This window comes from Coffea arabica, chromosome 3c, assembly GCF_036785885.1.
Source record: "Coffea arabica cultivar ET-39 chromosome 3c, Coffea Arabica ET-39 HiFi, whole genome shotgun sequence".
In the NCBI taxonomy this organism is placed as follows: Eukaryota; Viridiplantae; Streptophyta; class Magnoliopsida; order Gentianales; family Rubiaceae; genus Coffea; species Coffea arabica.
The window spans coordinates 9,493,136-9,514,643 of record NC_092314.1 but is presented as its reverse complement, the minus strand read 5'-3'; the positions used below and the strand labels follow the sequence as shown (position 1 = coordinate 9,514,643).

General features: G+C 35.0%; 1 protein-coding gene across 1 annotated transcript; it reads left to right on the top strand.

Annotated features, from left to right (window-relative positions):
- The first annotated feature begins 14,582 nt into the window (after positions 1–14,582).
- On the top strand, positions 14,583–15,938 carry LOC113735542 (crocetin glucosyltransferase, chloroplastic-like). Its single transcript, XM_027262541.1, has one exon. The coding sequence runs from the start codon at positions 14,583–14,585 to the stop codon at positions 15,936–15,938; it is 1,356 nt and encodes a 451-aa protein (XP_027118342.1).
- The last annotated feature ends 5,570 nt before the right edge of the window (positions 15,939–21,508 follow it).

Here is a 21,508-nt window from a genome sequence, read left to right as displayed (position 1 = left end):
CTTCTCAGTTCTCAAACTTTGGATCTCCACTGCACCATAATGAAAGACATTAGTCACCACAAAAGGACCAATCCAACGAGAACGTAATTTTCCTGGAAATAACTTCAATTTTGAGTGGTACAGTAGAACTTTTTGCCCACACTCGAATGTCTTCCTTGAGATCTGTTGGTCATGAAAAATCTTATTCCTCTCCTTATAAATTACCGCATTCTCATAGGCCTCATTGCGAATCTCCTCCAACTCCTATAACTGTAACTTCCTTTGAATTCCGCTCTCCTCAATATCCATATTGCATTGCTTTACCGCCCAAAATGCTCTATGCTCGAACTCCACTGGAAGATGGCAAGGCTTACCAAATATCAACCTATAAGGAGACATTCCTATAGGTGTCTTGTAAGCGGTTCAGTATGCCCACAAAGCATCTTCCAACCTTGAACTCCAGTCCTTCCTATCAGGGCGGACCATCTTTTCCAAAATAGACTTTATTTCCCTATTCGAGACTTCAGCCTGACCATTGGTCTGTGGATGATAGGAAGTGGAAACCTTATGAAGTACACCATATCTCCTGAACAAAACAGCAATTGTCTTGTTGCAAAAATGCGTCCCCCTATCACTCACAACTGCCCGTGGCATTCCAAATCGTACAAAAATGTTAGACTTTATGAAATCTGCAACCACCTTAGAATCATTAGTGCGGGTGGCTTTTGCTTCTACCCACTTCGAGACATAATTCACTGCTAGTAAAATGTATAAAAATTCACAAGAATTTGGAAAGGGACCCATGAAATCTATACCCCAAGTATCAAAAATTTCAATGAAAAGCATGGGCACCTGTGGCAGTTGATCCCTTCGGGATAAATTACCTACCCTCTGGCATTTATCACATGCCTTACAAAACAAATAAGCATTCTTAAATAAGGTAGGCCAATAAAATCTACTTTCCAACACTTTTCTAGCAGTCCGTTTAGGTCCAAAATGATCCCCACATGCAAAAGAGTGACAGAAAGTCAATATAGATTGGAATTCACCTTCACTTATACATCGCCTCATTATTTGGTCAGCACCTTGTTTCCACAGATAGGGATCATCCCAAACATAGTACTTTGCATCGCTTTTTAGTTTGTCCCTTTTTGCCTTGGGTCAACCTGCGGGCAATTTGTCAGTAACCAAATAATTCACAATATCTACAAACCAAGGAGGGGATGGATTGATAGAAAGTAAATGCTCTTCAGGAAAAGACTCCCTTAATGGTAATTCTTCCTCCGCTACCAGTATTCGACTTAGGTGGTCAGCTACTAGATTCTCTGCTCCTTTTTTGTCTCTGATTTCCAAGTCAAATTCCTGCAGGAGCAATATCCATCTTATCAAGCGGGGTTTAGCGTCCTTCTTGGTCAGTAGGTACCTCAAAGCTGCATGGTCAGAATACACAATTACTTTAGCACCTAACAAATAAGGTCTAAACTTTTCTAAAGCAAAAATAACAGCTAAGAGTTATTTCTCCGTAGTAGAGTAATTGAGTTGGGCGCCATTTAAAGCTCTAGAGGCATAATATATTGCGTGCGCCGCTTTCTCCACCCTTTGTCCCAAAACTGCTCCCACGGAGTAGTGGCTGGCATCACACATAATTTCGAATGGGCGATTCCAATCAGGAGGTTGGATGATAGGTGGAGAAGTGAGTAATTTCTTCAACTTCTCGAACGCTTCTTTGCACTTCTCGTTGAATTCAAAACCGACATCCTTTTGCAAAAGCCTAAAAAGTGGTGCCCCGATCTTTGAGAAATCCTTGATAAATCTGCGATAGAAACCTGCATGTCCTAGAAAAGAACGAACTTCCCGTACAGTTATGGGGTAAGGTAAAGCAGATATCACATCTATTTTAGCTTTATCAACTTCAATTCCTCTAGATGACACTATATGTCCTAGAACTATCCCGTGCTCAACCATGAAGTGACATTTTTCCCAATTGAGCACTAGATTAGTCTCGATGCATCTCTTTAAAATTAATGTCAGGTTATCTAAGCAATAATCAAAACTATCACCATAGACACTGAAGTCATCCATGAATACCTCAATTATTCTCTCCACATACTCAGAAAAAATGCTAATCATGCACCTCTGGAATGTTGCAGGGGTATTACACAATCCAAAAGGCATCCTTCGATAGGCAAAAGTGTCAAAGGGGCAGGTGAAAGTTGTTTTCTCTTGATCCTCTGGCGCAATTGCTATCTGAAAATAACCAGAGAAACCATCTAAAAAATAATAATAGGCACGACAAGCTAACCTTTCAACCATTTGATCGATGAATGGAAGGGGAAAATGATCCTTCTTGGTCACTGCGTTCAATTTACGGTAATCGATGCACTGGCGCCAACCCGTAGGCTTGCGAATTGGAACAAGGTCCCCTTCATGATTTTCTTCCGCAGTTACCCCTGCTTTCTTTTGCACCACTTGGACCGGACTCACCCATGGGCTATCTGAGATAGAGAAAATAATTCCTACGTCCAGAAGCTTGATTACCTCTTTCTTGACCACTTCCATCATGATGGGGTTCAATCTCCTTTGTGGTTGTCTTATCGGCCTAGCATCCTCTTCCAGGCGAATTCGATGCATGCACACGGACGGGCTTATACCCTTGATGTCCGCAATTGTCCAACCTATAGCTTCCTTATGCTCCCTTAAAACCCGTAGCAGCTTATCCTCCTCCGTGGGTGATAATTTGGATGAGATTATCACTGGTAACGTCTCTTTTTCACCTAGAAAGGTATACTTTAAATGCTCGGGCAGGGGTTTCAATTCCATTTCAGGTGCCTGCACGATAGAAGGTAATAGCTTTAGGTGTGGTTCAGGCACAAATATAGGAGCAACATCATACCTTAGAGGACTTTGGCCTAGTGAATGCAAGGCTCCAACCATTCTTTGCAAACTGATGCTTAACTCCATTTCACAGGTTGCTTCCAGATCCAAATGTTTGGTGATTGCTACCTCCAATTCATCCCTGCCATTAATCTCAAATACTTCTTGCACCAAAGGGTCAATTATACTCACAGCAAAAACAGCATTAGAATGACACGGATATTTCATGGCCTCAAATATAGTGAAATGAACTATTTCTCCATCAAATTCCATCGTTAGGGTGCCCTTACTAACATCAATTTTTGTACGAGCCGTGCTCAAGAAGGGCCTCCCCAACAAAATTGGTGATGGATTTGGAGAACGTTCATCACCCATATCAAGAATATAAAAATCAGCAGGGAACACTAAATTGTTCACTTGTACTAACACATCTTCTATCACCCCATCAGGATAAGCATTAGTCCTATCAGCCAATTGAATTATAATGTCAGTTTCCTTTAAGGGACCCAAATTTAAAGAAGCATAAATAGTCTTGGGCATCACATTTATAGAGGCTCCTAAATCTAACATGGCATTCCTAATGCTAGTGTTCCCTATTTTACAAGAAATAGTGAACATACCTGGGTCTCCGCACTTGGGTGGAAGTTTTCTTTGAAGCACTGCGGATACGTTCTCTCCCACAATTATCCTTTCATCTCCCCTCAATTTCTTCCTATTGATGCATAGGTCCTTCAAAAATTTGGCATATCGGGGTACTTGCTTAATTGCGTCAAGTAAGGGGATATTTATCTTCACCTTTCTAAACATCTCCAGAATTTTCTTTTCCTTGTCTTGCTTTTTAGGCCTTTCCAACCTGCTAGGAAAAGGTGGTGGGTTAGGCTTAACTGGAACCACTGGGTTACGTATTACCTCTTTATTTGTGCCGGGCGTTCCTTCTTCCTCAAGCTCCTTCTCAATGCCGTCCTCATTCTTGTCCTTCGGAGCTACTGGTACTGGTCCTTCAACCTCTTTCCCACTCCTGAGGGTCATTGCACTTACATTCTTGGGATTCACCTCAGGTTGGGATGGAAGTTTTCCCTTTCCCTGGGAGTCTAGTCGGTTGACAATTGAGGCTAATTGACTCATCTGATTTTCCAAGTTTTGCATACGTGCTTTCATCTCTTGAGTGCTGGCCTCAGTGTCCTGTTGAAATTTCATAGTATTAGAGGCTATGATTTTAACCATGTCTTCTAGGGACATACCTGAGGCAGAGGAGGGTTGATTCCTTGTTTGATATTGTTGCTGGAAGCCCTGCTGTCTATTGGGGATGAAATTTTGTTGCTTATTTCCCCCATAGCTCAGATTTGGATGATCCCTCCAACCCGGATTGTATGAGTTGGAATAGGGGTCATACTGTCTACGTGGCATGGGCATGGTACCAGCCATGTGTGCTTGCTCAGTTCTCTCCTCTTGCAACTGTGGGCATGAGTCAGCGGTATGACCAATATTCGTACAAATTTCACACACTTTGGCCTGCTGTGCATTTCCTACAGCTATCTGTCGAACAAATGAGGTTAATTTAGATAACTGCTGTTGAATGGAAAATGAACTTACCTCGTTGACCTTTCTCGTAGGAACATCTGCTCTTGTACCAAACTGCTGGCAATTCTCTGCCATTCGCTCGATTAAGTCCCATGCCTCCTGGGTAGTCTTATTCACCAGTGCACCACCACTTGCTGTATCAATGATATTTCTATCGTTCATCAGTAGTCCCTCGTAGAAATACTGAATGAGCAGTTGATCACTTATTTGGTGATGCGGGCATCGGGTACGCAGCCTGGTGAACCTCTCCCAATATTCATACAAGAATTCCCCGTGAAATTGCTTGATGCCACATATTTCCTTTCGCAGCTCTGGATGCAGGGAAATATTTTTCAAAAATTTTTTTCTGCATCTCTGGCCACGTGGTGATAATGCCTGCAGGTAGACAGTATAACCAGTCCTTTGCCGAGTCCTTTAGAGAGAAAGGGAAGGCCCTTAATTTAATTTGTTCATCAGTTACTCCCGAAGGCTTCATACTCGAACACACCACATCAAATTCCTGCATGTGTTTGTGGGGTTCCTCTCCTGGCAGACCATGAAAAACAGGCAACAAATGTATTAAACCAGGTTTTAATTCAAAAGCTGCATTCTCACTAAGGCGAGGAAAAGTTATGCAAAGAGATTGTTTGGTCAAGTTTGGAGCAGCCAACTCCCTTAATGTTTGTGTGTTTGCCATGGCGACGTTCTCTTGGTACGAATCACTTGAAGTGTCACCAAACGAATCTGATGGTTCAACTTCGGGCTCAGATCTCTGAGATGCAGCACTAGAGTGCTCCTCTCTGAGCTGTCTGGTTTCCTTTCTCATTCTACGCGCGGTCTTCTCTACTTCAGGGTCAAAAATTAATTCACCTGTACGAGAAGACCTAGGCATACACTAGAAAAAAAATACCAGAAAATTAGAGCAAAAATGAACTTAAAAAAGAAACAAAGAATAACGCCAGTCCCCGGCAACGGCGCCAAAAATTGACAGGGCGTCAACTTGTGCAATAATAATGATAATAATAACCTAAATACCACTAAAAAGCTGTCAATAATTAATCCCAAGTACTGGAGCAGGGACTCTAGGTGTGCAATGGATTACTTGATTCACCATGTTCCCGAAGAGTTTGCTGAATCCGATATACCAGAATTAATTAGTTGGCAAAAATTACTGAATAGTAGACAGTGGCAAGTAGGGTCGTCTCCTCAGGGACTGGAGATATTTGTCTCTTTTAAATGCCAATTGGTAAGGGGGGATTTCACCGAAATAAAACTAAAAATAATTAAACAATTTACTAAAAATGAACAAATAACTAGCACAAATAAAGCAGGAATTAAATCAAGACTAAATAAATTCTAGCCAAGGATGCAACTACTCAGGCACAGTCCATTTATCCGATCATTGATGCAAGAGAGATTCACTTAATTCATTAATAGACTAGTTATAGCCATCGAGGAGCTCTAATGACCAATTTTTCCTTATTTTATAGATGACCAAGGTACGACCATTAATCACCCCTAACCAAAAAAGTATTCCTAGGTATGACTGTAGGAATTAATTTTCCAATCGCATTAATAACTAGAAAAACCTAGCCCTAATCAATAACACGCTACGAGGGTTATTTAAATTAGATTGCACGCTCCCCTAATGTGTAAACGCACCAGTTGCCACTAATATTAATCAACCAAACAATTACGAATTTAATTGACTAAATTGGCACGAGATTAATAAATCACATTGAACATCGGGCCCTTGACATCCAATTAATAAAATAATCCCATGAAAATTCAAGCAGACAACGTGCAAATATTAATAAATAAAAGAACACGTGAAAACTAATTAGATCTCACAGATTTTCGGGACTGCGCCGTCGAATTGACCCTTGACTAGATAGAAGGTTTAGCCACGCCGCATAATTAAATCACCACGCGAATTAATAAATTGCAAAAGCATTGCGTTTTCTATTAGGGAGCAAGGAATAAAAGGTGTTTTTCCCGTTGGGGAATATTGTCGAACACCTGGCGTGTGTCAGAGGCCAGTCAGGAGAAAGAAAGAAAAACTAAAGTCTAGGCTAAAAACTAAACTAAAAGGTGGTGTCTTCCTTCCCTACGTTATCCCTATTTAAGAAACAAAAGAAAGATAGACTAAAGCTATCTAGGTGGTCCCCACACATGTGGACAAAGCCTCCAAAGACTTCTTCTTCCAAGTCTCTCTACGTTGCTTTCTTTGAAGAGTCCAAATGACTAAATGCCTTCCACTAACTTGTGGTTCTCCACCAATTCAAGGGCCCAAGAACTGAAGCCCTTAGAAGTCTCCAATTTTTCATAAAGTCCCTCCTTTTTGATAGTTTTCTGCTTCATTCCTGAAATTAAGTCCAGATACCAAATATGAGTAAATATCAGCAATTAACACAATATTTATTAGAGATAAAAGGGGAAATAAATAATAAAATTACTAACAAATTATACCCTATCAGGTTGAATGGCAAATTACCCTTTAGGATACAATGGAAAACAGGAAACTAACCTATAGCAAGTTTAAACTCCGTTTCCACTACAAAGATATGCAAGAAATTGTCTTTGCAAACTCAAGACACCTAATTTATAAAGTCTGAAGGAACCTTTAGAACCGTTATACAAAGCAACTTATTCATTCTAAATTTTTTAGCATCCATTTGATTACCTGTTGGACGTATCCACGTCAATAGGATAATATGTATTTTCTGGGACACGAGACATAATAAGAATTAAACTTGTATTAATGTAGACCTAACAAAATGAGAGAAATAGCATAACAATTAATAAAATAATAAGAATAACAGAGTTAGTATAATAAAATTAGTATAGTCTGGAATTTTTTTTTCATCTGCAGATCGATAGTTCACGAATATAAGATTCAACCACTAAAAAAATGATATGGAAAAGGGGAAAATGAGCACTTTATGGAGGAAAGCCAAAAATAAATAGTAATTTTTTTGGAACACGAGTATTATATATTAATCCCATTTATTCACTAGAAATTTTACTGTGATTTTGTCCGGTGAATAATTTAGTAATTTTGAAATTTATACATAATTAATTTATTTCTTTTGCATTTCTTAAAAAAATTCATCGACAATTGTTTTCCCTATGCACAAAAATTCACAAAGTCAAAACAGTTGGTCTAAAAGGGAAAGAAACAGCTGAATATTACTATTTAAAGTACTAAATAAATAGATGTAAAATGCTCGTTAAAAACTGGTACTTTGATCATATAATGAAGGAAAGCCATAAAGAGCAAGCCATTTACGGGAAAACTTTTCATTAATAAAAATACCAGCCCTTCAGCCTTCTTACCAGTCCTCCCATGCGTATGAGCAAAGTGCCAATAATTAAATTAGTAATTTTTGATGATTTATACATAATTAAATTATAGTTTTTTGCATTTCCACAAAAAATTAATTCAAATTTTGTATCAGAAAGCACAAAAGTCAAAAGGATTGGTGTAAAAGGGAAAGGAATAGCAGATATGTACAGTACTTGTATTTCATGTTCGAAGTGCTACAGTGCTGTTTTTGAAAAACACCCCCAAAAACATATTATCCAAATGGAACCATTATCTTCATTATTTAAAATACCAAATCTATGAATGTGTTGGCATTGTTATCCATTGGTATCCTAGAGTATTATTTTTCCATCAAATACCAGCTCGTTAAAACCCATTTTTTCATAAACAAATTTATTTATCAGATAAAATAAAAATAAACCCGTTTTTCAATAAAACACTGGCCCTTTATGGCAGCACTGATGGTGGTATTGGAGTTGGTACATTTTTCCATTTAATGGTGGTCCAGAAATTTGTGAACAATACACCTAATTCTTTCTGTTAGTAACTGTATGGTTTAATTACAACAAAACAATGACTAAAATCATATGATTCCAATCTTGGTTGCCACGTCAAAAGCATTATTGCCTGGAGGCAACCGAACATATACTTTTTTTGTCCCATGAGGCCTGATAAAAATATTCACTTTCTTGGTCTAAATGTCATACATCTTTTTCTCTACACGTTTGATTTACTTCTTATCATGACGGATTAAACTATGAAAACAAACATATTGTCACCTTCAATCTTTGTCATGGCAGATTTAGTAGTCAAAGGATATTTGAAAATTTGATAATGGTCTCATTTTAGAAAATCATGCCCATAAAAAGCTGGTACGTTTTATTCGATAAAGGAAACTCATAAAGAACTGGTATTTCATGAGAAAGGAATAAAGGGAGAGAGACGGACAGGTTTGGAGTGTGTGATTGTGTGGAGATGAATTTCAAGTGTAAGGAAGAGATATTTGAAATTTAACGACCATTTTACAATTTTCAAAACAAACAAATTCGTTATAAATTTTTTTTTGGGATAATTTCATAAACCAAATCGCGGTCACTTTCTGTAAAGTATCAATTTCCCATAATAGACGCTTTCGTCCATTATAAGAATAGAGTACCCATAAACCCGTAAACGCGATTATTTATGGGAGAAAATAGAAAAAAACTCGTTTTCCAATAAAACACCAACTCTTTATGGCTTTCATTCATTATAAAAATAGAGTACCCATAAACCTGTAAACACGTTTATTTATGGGATAAAAAAAATCATTTTCCAATAAAACACTAGCTCTTTATGGCTTTCCTCCATTATAAAAGCAGAGTGTCCATAAAGCCATAAACACATTTATTTATGGGATAAAAAAATCATTTTCCAATAAAACACCAGCTCTTTATGGCTTTCCTCCATTATAAGAACAGAGTGTCCATCAAGCCGTAAACACATTTATTTATGGGATAAAATAAAAAAAATTCATTTTTCAATAAAACACTAGATCTTTATGGCTTTCCTCCATTATAAGAACAGAGTGCCCATAAACCCCTGATCAATTTTTATTTTATGGGATAAAATACAAAATAAACCCATTTTCCAATAAAACACCAGATTCAACCCAATTTAATTACGAATGGTTGTTAGTCGGTTTCGGTAAATTCACACTATTTTGGAAAGTAAGTTTACTTCAACTAACATTAAGCTTTTATTCATTGATACTAAATCTTAGTAGTAACATGGTAAATTTTATAACGATTAACACTTACTGATTTTTGCAATACATATACAGTTTTACATTAAAAACTGTTATCAAACTAATATTATGAAGTTTATTTTAAATAATGATAAGAGGTTACTAGTCATTAAGGCTGTAAGTACTTAACTTAGTAAGTACTCGTAATATACCTATATAATAAATGATTTTAGATATTAATTAAATTTTTTTGTTTTTTTTAAATTCTATGAAAAGAAGTTTCACTTTGTTGATAACCTTGGACAAAAATTATTAACAACGTGTCACATTATAAGTTTTTAATAATTTTCTATTTGAAGGTTTGAATACCAATTACAACAAATTTTCATACTTATATATAGAATATCACTTGTTTATATATCACAATTTTTATATTTTAACACCTACGAATAAACTAAGATGATACAATTTTAATAAATTTACATCTGGACACAAGAATTAATAAGAGTTAAAGCCCAAACAATGTAAGAAATAGTACAACAATAACAAATTGACAAAATTGGTATAATACGCAATATAAAGAAATTTGTTGTGTTCTGGACTTTTTTCCTTACCAGATTGTTCATATAAAAAAAGATCCAACAATTAAATGAAATTCACTTGCACGTACAAATGTTTTGTATAATTTAAATTAAATTCAGTTCACGTATACAACGGTCCAAAATAATTAGCGCACTGTGATACAAAGTTATTTTAACAACAACACTTTTTGTTTTTCAAAGTCTCAAATGTCCATGACATACATATGAGGGATGTTTTACCATATTTGCGCAAATTTCGTTGCCAAAAATAAAAGACAAGAAAACTCGCACAAATATCAAATTTATTACATATATTAATAATATAGTTAGAATCTCAAAAAAATTCTTTCTTCTTTTCACAATTACAATCTCTAAAAATTATTGAATCAAAGAAATTAATCCCCCTAATACTTCCATTCGATTTTTAACTTTAGACAATATAAATATTGTATGTTTATAAATTGGACATTTCAATTTAATGTTTAAAGAGCAGTTACATATTTAAGTTAGAATTACCAAAGGTAATAATATATGTTTATGTTGGAATTACCTAAAAGAATGACTGGAGTAAATGTTAGTTCTTTTTTGAATTTGATAGTTTGTTTTATCTTTTATACTTGATAAGTTGTTTTCATTTTGTTATTACCAATTTGAAGGATTTCAAGTATTATTTCCTTATTAGCAATAATCATTTATAAGTCTGGTATTGTGTTAGTAAGTTAAGTTTTGTTAATTTTTTTAGAAATGTTACTCATTCATAAATGCCTATATGAGAAGTATGTAATTTCAAATTGTGCTAGTATTTTGAATGTTGTTAATATTTCGAAAATGTAACTAACTTATGACCGCATCCATGGTAACTATGTAATGCAAAGATTGAAAGTCATTTATTTAATTAAAAATAAATAAAAAAAATAAGAAAAAAGATGGAGAGTTGGGAGCTCTCTAAATAGGTCTACACTAAAATTGTAAATAATTGGTGTTAATAGTTAATTAATATAGAGTCGTGGGAATTGTAATTAAATTTTGTGTTATTAGTCTAAAATTTTGCAAATGTTATTTGGATAAGTTTATATAAATTTGAAACTGTGAGTTAGGGTCAAGTAGACATGTGGAGGAATTGGAAATCGTGAAAATTTAATTTGCATACCGGTGACAAACAAAAGAATTTGAAATGGTTTGATTGTACCAAATTGTGGAGCCAATGTGTGTGAATTAAAATAAATGTAAAATTCTAGGAAAAAGGGATTGGGATTTTGGAGATATGTGAAGGTTTCTGATGAAAAACCCTCAATCTATTACATATATATAAATATAAGACAATAAGTAAAATTCTCAATTTGTACAATAGGATTGAAGGAAAAATGTATCGTTTTTACATTTTTACAACAGTCATGTATTGATATTTATCAGTTTGTCAAACTATTTATTTAAATTTATAATATCCTAATATACAAAAAAATTTACAAATGACAATACATGCTATTTGTCATTTGAAGCTAAGGAAAACATTAAAGTAAAAAAATTTACTTGGAGAGAATTATTGATAAGTTAGTTAAACCAAGCCTTTTCTGCCTAAAAGAAACGTTAAAATAAAGACAAGTTTTTGATCAGGTAATTTAACAAAAATATTTCCTACCTAAAATATAGGGATTTAAACATGTAAATTAAACAAACTATTATCATTAGATGACATTAATTGAAATTAATTAAAGGATAAAATAATTCAAAATTCTTGAGAAATGACACATATTGAAGTATATATATGCTATTTGTCATTTGCAACAAAAGGAAAAGTTGAAAGTAGTAAATATAGTAAATGTTATGTAGAAAAGGCTATTGATAAGTTAGTTTAACTAGGATTTTTATGTGTAAAGGAAATGTTAAAATAAAATATTTACTTAAAGAGGCTATTTGATAAGTTAGTTTAACAAAATATTTTTCTAACTAAAATATAGTGATTTAAACATTTGAACTAAACAAACTAATAACTATTAAATTACATTAATTGAATTGATGAAAGAGTAAAATAATTCAAGAATACATCATACTATTAGAAATCTTTTAGAAAATATGGACTAATAAATTTCTAGTATAATAGATTTCCTCGTATTTGTCCCATTATAATCTACGCACTGTTTTCAACTTTTTATTCTTCTTATGCTTTGGTCCAAACTGTTTCCTCCTACCCATTCATTCATGCGCGTCCAACTTCCACTACCACTACTCTCCGCAGGTGGCCATTATTAATGTTTCTCACACGTGTCTCGCCCATATTGTCCTCCTACGGTAGGAACGGTCAATGCGTTCCTACCATAAAGGTATCCGTTCCACTTCCACTCTTGGTCATGGGGAGTCTCTAGCTGCAGCTCTTGTGGCTATTGGCCGGCACCGGACGGGGACGGTTGATTTGATTAACCATCATTGAACATAGTAATATTTTTGAATATTTTATAATTTTATGTAAATTTTTTTGTACATTCTTATAATATAAGTAGGGATAGCAACGGGATCGGGTGCCCGCGGGATGCTAATGGGGAGGGGGATGGGGCGCTGGCGGGGGGAATTTTTCCCCCCCACCTAGAAACGGGGCGGGGGCGGGGGAGTGTACCCCTGCCCCATCCCCCGCCCCGCCACCTGCTTTAAAAAAATAAATATATAAAATATATATAGGTATATAATTATATATATAATATATAATTTAATTATTTATAAACTTATGATAATGATATTATTAGTTATATGTATTATATGATGTCTATTAGTATATATAATATAATTGATATTATTAATTATACTAATAATTATATATGTGTACTAATACAAATTATTAATTGGTTATACTAAATTTACTAATACATTTATACTAAATCCCTAATTACACTTAATACAATAACATTTTTTCTTAAAAAAAGCACAAACACAATAATGAATTAGTGATTGCATTTGTATCAAAAGTGAAAATTTGACTATTTTAGTTATATTTATTTCATCATATTGGATTGTATTCAAATAATTTTTGTTTGATTGTTTTTATAAGTTTCAATTATAAAATTACAATGAATAATAATTTGATGATGTGTTGATATTTTAGTACTTGATTATTTGCTAAAATTTAACCATAATAAAATTATATAACAAATTTTTATTAACCCCGCGGGCACCTGCCGGGGAAGCGGGGCGGGGCGGGGCGGGGCGAGGATGGGGCTGGGGGAGCGGGGGATGGGGCGGGGGGTGGGGGGAGTTTGTAGGCAGCGGGGCGGGGAATGGGAGAGGGGTACCCCGCCCCAACCCCGCCCCGTTGCCATCCCTAAATATAAGTGTGATATTCTATTACTGTTCATGTGAGTCCCATGTATAATAATTGCGTCTCTGTTGTTAAATTTTATAAGCAATTCACGTAGAATCACACCTTATTCAAAAAAATTATATTGTTCCGAACGGTTGTTACTGACAACTGTCCAAACCCCATATCTTATTCATTATCGAGATTTGAATTTGGTTTTAACTCCAATTAATGAATTAATTGAGGCATGTTTCTATTCGACCCGGACAAGGCAATATGATTGATGATGATGGTAAGTTTGAAGTTGAAGGCTGTGCTGAAGTTTGCCGGGTTAACGAATAATGACTGTGATGATCATCTGGACAAATATTAAGGTGCTTTGAACTGGGTCAAACTTTTTACCCATTTGAGGAATGCTCTTAATTACTATTTAGCAAAACTTGAATCATAGGTCTGAACTTGACCCAGGGCTGAGAAGATGGATCATGAACTATGTCCAGAGGAGAATGAGATTTAGGAATTACAGTATATATCACTGTACTTAATATATGGTTTCTAGAGATGCAATACTTAAAAGGTAAGAAGCCAATTAATTGGTGAGATTTAGGAAGTAAAATATTTGCTTGGGAAGGCTAATGATAGAAGGATTTTAAAATTCATTACTTTCTGGTTTTTTGAGAAAATCTTGGAATGCAATGCTTAAAAGGTAAGAAGCCAATTGGTGAGATTTTTGAAGTAAAATATATGCTATCATCAAAAAAAAAAATAGTAAAATATATGCTTGGGAAGGGTAATGATAGAAGGATTTTAAAATTCATTACTTTGTGGATTTTTGAGAAATCTTGAGATTTGCAAATGATTTACCATGTAGGGTTAATTATATCTTACTCTTAATTCTGTTCTTTGTATTGAGAGTAGATGCTTTCGTAGGAGTAGACTTACCATTTTTTAGCCAAATTATTCTCTGCAATTCCCTTCCAATTCCAACCTTTTGTATGTATAAGCCTTTAGAAATTAGACCTATACATACATGTTATAAACAAGTAGCTTCTTCCCTTGTTGAGCAATCAAGGAAGGACACAGACCAACATTCACCATTTCAAAGGCTCTTGCAAACTTCTCAGGCACAAACCTGAGCCAAGAATACAATACTTTCTCCAGTCTACACATCTGAGCGCTGCCTAATCATTCATATCCTTAGTTAAAAACTTCATAGGCCTAAATAAATCATTCGAAAAACAAAAACATTGACAAATGGCACAACCCCACATTTTGATTGTGAGTTATCCAGCCCAAGGCCACATTAATCCGTCCCTTCAATTAGCCAACAAACTCATCAAAATTGGAGTAGAAGTTACCTTCGCCACCAGTCATTTTGCCCCGCCGGTTGTCCCCAAAGCCTCATGCAAAGTATCTAACGACTTCCATTTTGCAGCCATTTCAGATGGTTATCCTGATGGATTCAAACCTCAAGGTCTCGATGTTGATCATGTCAATGCACTCAAAAAATACGGCCCAGAAACCCTTCGAAATGTAATCCAAGCTAGCGCTGAAACAGGCCGTCCTGTTACCTGCATTGTCCACACTTTAATCCTCACATGGGCTGCAGAGGTGGCGCGTGAATATCACATTCCATGGACTCTCCTTTGGATTCAACCAGCCACAGTTCTGGGAATAACTTACTATTACTTCAATGGATATGAAGATGAGATCAGGAATTGTTATGAGCCCTCCTGGTCCATTCAAATGCCGGGAGTACCATTGCTCACAACACTAGATCTTCCTTCTTTTATGCTTCCCTCAAGCTCAAGTACACAAAATGTTGCTCTTTTAATGGTTAAGGAGCAAATGAAGATGATAGATGAAGAAGAAAATCCGTATGTGCTGGTGAATACTTTTGATGCACTTGAGCCTCGTGCTCTCAAAGCGATTGACAAGTATAACCTGATTGGAATTGGACCGTTGATTGACTTTCCTTTTTCAGAAGGAAGTGGTGATGTTATGCAGGAGGAGGAATATTATATGGGGTGGTTGGAATCACAGCCTAGATCATCAGTTGTCTATGTAGCATTTGGCAGTCTTTTGATGCCATCGAAACATCAGATGGAGGAGATTGCAAGAGGGTTATTGGAGTGTAAAAGGCCGTTTTTGTGGGTGATAAGAGCAAGGGATGATGGAGAAGAAGAGAAGCTGAGTTGCATTAAGGAATTAGAACAAAAGGGGTTGATAGTTCCATGGAGTTCTCAAATTGAAGTTTTAAAACATCCCTCATTAGGATGTTTTGTTACGCATTGTGGATGGAACTCAACTCTGGAGACTATCACTTTGGGAGTGCCAGTGGTGGCATTTCCTCTGTGGGCTGATCAAGGGACAAATGCCAAACTAATTCAAGATGTGTGGAGGATTGGAGTGAGGGTGGTCCCAAATGAAGATGGCCTTGTTGAGAGTGATGAGATCAAAAGGTGCATAGAATTGGTCATGGATGGTGGAGAAAATGGGCTAGAATTTGCTGGGAATGCCAAGAAGTGGAAAGGTTTGGCTGGGGAAGCAATGGTGGAAGGTGGATTATCAGACACAAATCTAAAAGCATTTGCTTTTAAAGATGTCTGAAAAGATTGTTAGGTTGATTTAATCTAGTATTGTAGTTTCCCTTATGGGGATCCCTTGGGTTTTTCAGTTTTCTATAGTTGTTGATCTAGTTTATGCTTCTTGTTTTTCTTCATCTTTTTTTATTCTTTACTAGTGTTTTGGCCTTTTAGACATTGTGTGCTTGTTGTGAATCTTTAGGGTCTAATTGGTTACATGCGAATTGCTTATGCAAATAAAAAAGAAATGCAGTCCTGCAATTTCCTATCAAATGATAATACTCTGATAGTTTAAATGATTAAATCTGTTGTATGCACTTAAAGCTGCTCATTATTGTTATTTTAAGATATGGCTTCCCATATAATCCAGGAAATAGAGAGTCTTGGAAGTTGAGTAATTGACACAAAAAAAAAAAAAAAAAAAACAGTGTAAGGATGGTTACATTGGCACCAATTAAAGTTTAGAAGAGAGTGACTCTAAATTACTGAAAGCTTTGTAATGACTTTATGCTACTTTCCCATATGTTCATTTTTTGTTTTCAGAACAGAAGCGAGAATGGAAGAAATGAGAAGGAAAACGGAGAATCCAATCCTTAATTTCAAACAATGGATTAAGACTCTTCATAACTAGGTTATTTAATTTTGAGTAAAATATATTTTACCTTTCTGTAGTTTGGCGCTTTATCATATAATTGTCCTATGGTTTCAAAGCTTATATATAATCCCTTCATGGTTGAGTTAAAGCGTTACAATTAGTTTTTTCGTTAAAACTAATGGTTAATAGTAAAAAGTCAAAATGAATATAATAAATTGACAAATTCACCCTTTCACTACTTTTTTTTTTTCCTTCTCTCTCTCTCTCTCTCTAGGAAGAGAAGAGCTTATTTTGAAAATCTATATTTTGGCCAACAAAATCTTAATTTTCTCCAAATATAAAAGAGATTGAAGGGAAATAAAAAATAAATAAATAAGAAACAAAAAAGATGGAAGCGAAATATAAACCAAATAAATGAAAAAACACTATCAAATCTTTTTTCACCAAAAATATTATTATAGTTTTTAAACCAAATCTTTAATGGTATTTTCTATTTTGTATTTATATGTTTTTTATTTCAGTTTCTTCCTTTTTATGTTTGGAGGAAAAAAAGAAGTTACTAAAGGGTAAATTTATCAATTTATTAGTTTGATTTTGACTTTTTAATATTGACTGTTAGTTTTAATGAAAAAACTAATGGTGATACATTAATTCAATTATGAGAGAGTTACATATAACCTTTTAAACCATATGAGGTTATATTGTAAAACATCAAACTACGGCAGAATGAAAGGAAATTTAAAGAAAAATCAAGGAAAACCAAGAATGAGACCCTTAATTTATTGCAATGAAACAACCAGGTCTCCTGATTACTAGGTTGTATTGATTTTCTATAGGACAGTTGGGTTTTATACATGTAACTTAGTACGAAACAGACAAACAGTATACATGCAGCCACTATAAAGAGTCAGACAAATTATTTGTTTATCATTTACAAGAAGTTAAATAAAATAATCCTTTTAACACCGAGGTTTCTCAACATCAAGTGTAAGCAGGTGGAGGTAATTAAAGTTACGTATGTTAAAAAGCATTTTTTCTAAAAAAATCAAATAATTAAAGAACAATATAAATTTATATTCTAATTTTTTATTTTTTATTTTTTTTATAAGTAGGAGGTTTTGAACTCAAGACATTTTACTTACAATCTCTTCCACCTTATCACCCAACCCAACCTTCTCCTAAAAAATCTATATGCTAGTTATTATGCTTAACACTCAATATATTTGTGAATTTACTCAAACTTTATCTATTAGTGTTTGTCTCACCGAGTGTGGATTAGTAGTACTCTTAATGAGTCATAAGATGTTATTTCAATTGTATTATTCCCAATTCCACCATAGTGGATTACATATAATCCCATTAGATAAAACAGCAACAAAGTGATGAAGATTTTTCTTTTTTTTTTTTTTTTTGCAGAATTTCTCACAATACAAAACACAATATTCACATGTGTTGCACCTGTTGCATTGCTTTGAAGCTTGATTTGGTTCTAATAAGCTCTTGAGATTTTGAACTTAATCTTCTGAAAATTCAATTAGTTAATGAAGCACCAAAATTAGTGTTTTGGTACCTATTTTTGTTTCAAAGTACCAATGAATGAAATAAAGCAAGTCGAATCATTGGTGTTATATTCTTTTCTTACCAATTAATTTACCACCAACCATGATTTCCAATACAGTTTCAAATGTTTATGAGGCAGAAAATAGAACTGAAATCGCAAGGGCACAAGAAAAGTTGCACACACGGACATTTGCAAATAACACATAGAAGACAATCAATTAGCCAGCAGCCCGGTGCCCATCACCATCCATAACTATTAGTCCAGACAACATAAGAGAAAGAAAGAAAATGATATCAACAAGGTGAAACTCATAATAGATTGTTTCAATATACCAATCATATACGTTGGTGGATTTTTCTTTCTACGTTATCATAGGCAACTGCAATGTACTATAGTAACAGAGGATATATTGATCATTACTCGATCTTATCATAGTCTAGTAGAAACATAAGTTTAAATTTTGTAATCTAAGCAGAGGTAACAAATTGAAACTATTTGAAATTTGACTATTTGGATATTGACTAGATTGAATTTAATAGATAATTTTGACAAATAAAAACGAGAACTTAATGCATATAGACAGCCTACTGAATTCCGGTGCTTCTTTCTCTAGTGTTCAAAAAAAAAAAATTGTTGTCTAAATTACCTGTTGATTATAGTTTGCTGCCCACCAAGAATCTCGCACATGCATTCTATAAAAATCATTCTTTGTAAAGCTTTACAATTAGAGCAAACTATATGAAGTTATATTCTATTTGTTATATTGGCAAATTACATTTTACCCCTCTGTGATTTAGCATTTTTTTACATAACCCCCATATGATTTCAAAATCTATACATAACCCCCTCATGGTTTGGATTAAAGTGTCAAAGTGACGGAAATAATCACTCGTAAAGGAACTTCTAAAAATGTAAATACATGATACATTAACCCCGTATGATTTTTATATTTTACTATATAACCCCCTTATGGTTTAATACTTTACCATATAACCCCCTTATAGTTTTTAAAATATACACATAATCCCCCTTGGTTAATAAATAATTTTTAACTTTACATGAGGGTATTTTTGACATTTTAGATGATTCCGTTACGAATGGTCATTCCCGTTACTTTGACACTTTAATCCAAACTATAAGGGGGTTATGTATAGCTTTTGAAATCATAGGAGGGTTTTGTAAAAAAATGTTAAACCACAGGGGGGTAAAGTGGAATTTGCCCTTGTTATATTTAAGCTTTTAAATTTTTGGGCAAATTCCACTTTACCCCCCTGTGGTTTACCCTTTTTTTACATAACCCCCCTATGGTTTCAAAAGCTATACATAACCCCCTTATGGTTTGGATTAAAGTGTCAAAGTAACGGAAATAGTCCCTCGTAACGGAACTTCTAAAAATGTCGAAATTACCCTTATAAATACATGACACATTAACCCCCTATAATTTTTATATTTTACCATATAACCCCCTTATGGTTTAATACTTTACCATATAACCCCCTTATGATTTTCAAAATATACACATAACCCCCCTTGGTTAATACATAAATTTCAACCTTTCATAAGGGTATTTTTGACATTTTAGGTGACGCCGTTACGAGTGACTATTTCCGTTACTTTGACACTTTAATCCAAACCATAAGGGGGTTATGTATAGCTTTTGAAACCATAGGGGGGTTATGTGAAAAAACGCTAAATCACAGGGGGGTAAAATGGAATTTGCCCTAAATTTTTTTTTTTGTTACTTAGGGTATCTCAACTTTTTGACCAAACTAATCCCCTAAAATTGTGTAGAGTCTTGCCCGAAGAATACACAGCGAGATAGCATACGGGAGTCGATTACAAGACTTGTTGGAAACTAACAATTTATAGAACTAGTCGGATTACTCGCGGGAGAATATTTAAGCTTTTAATAGATAAACAATTTTTTTTGTCTGCAGAACTTTTCAGAATACTAGATACAGCACTCACGTGCACTACATGTGTACTATTGCTTGTTAGCTTGATGCCTTTACACCAAAAACCAAGTATGAGGAACCCAGAAGGAATATCTACTGTGATACAATCTTTAGTCCGCTACTAAGTTTTGAAATGATGAAAATCAGTAAATGCTCTTCTCCAAAAGTACCCTGGACCTTAATTTGTGATTTAGTTCTCACATAAATGTCACTGCTGGACTAGGTAATAGATATCAAATAAATAAACAAAAAAAACTTCATTTTTTGAGCACCCTTCAATCTTCATGCACATACAAGACCAAAAGATCAATACTGAAAAAGACAGTGAAACCTGCTGCATACATATAAAATCTAACGATGAAATTTCTGCCTGTTATCATCATTTAGGAGCAAGTTGAAATTCTTGGAGCTGATCCATCTTGCTGTTTCTTGCTTGTTGTTTATGGTGAATAAGGCAATCTAGCCCACACCCACTTTCTAGCCCACACCCATGCAAATCTTCATGACTCCTAAGCTTTTTTCAATGTTTTTCATTTTCCTCAAATATAAACCACCATCCATGCGCAAGCCTTCACCAACAAAGTACTTTCGGAAGCTGGAAAGAGATGAGAATCACATAGCTAGGCTTTATTGGGTGTGTGAAAGTGGTCAGGGGTAATATGAGAATGTTTTTTACTGATATCAGTAGTACAAGCGCGTTTTGCCGACGAATCGTCACACGATGGGTGCTTTCCGTCTATTTGACAGTTCAACTCAAATTACAGGGGGTTTATGTATAGATTTTTGAATCATGGGGGTTATGCCTATTGCTCACTTTCTCTCACTGTTTATCAATCTCAGCCAATATAAAAGGTCTGGTTTCCTGTGTCACAACTAACTAGTTATGCATTGACATAGCCAAATGTTTACATTAGCTAGTTTTGTACTTGGTGCTGTACTAATTAATTTTGAACTAACTAGTTTTCTTAAATCCCCATAAAATTTCGGACGCCTCAAACCAGGCAAACTAACCTATCTCAAGCAAAGAGAAAAGAGGAAAACTTTTTCACAAATGTGAAATACTAATGCAGTAATGGATTGGATGCGAAAAGAGATGATTGTAGCGGGAGGAGAAGCTGCAACAGCCTTGCACGGTGAACAGAGAGGCAGAGAACTTTGCTTTGGAGGTGGGACAGGGACCTTCCAGCTGCGGCAGCAACGTGGTGAAAGGCTTGCCGGCCGGATGCCAAGAATGGTGGGGCACCGATGCTGGTGGCCTAAGTTATTACAACTTTATTTAGATATAAACATTAATCATGTATTTGATTGCAACATAATATTTAGTCAGTTGCACTGTAGTCCAACGATTAAAAACGTTATATTCTTGAGAAAGAAAGACTCTTGATCACCTGCTATTCTATTTCACATTCTAATGATTATTTTAACAGTCAAATTTCTGTTAGGCACAAACTTTCTTAACCCATGTCCTTGTATTATTTCTCTGT

Bases quoted from the DNA above. Each gene is read 5' to 3' on its own strand.
- LOC113735542 (XM_027262541.1), top strand. From the start codon at position 14,583: ATGGCACAACCCCACATTTTGATTGTGAGTTATCCAGCCCAAGGCCAC.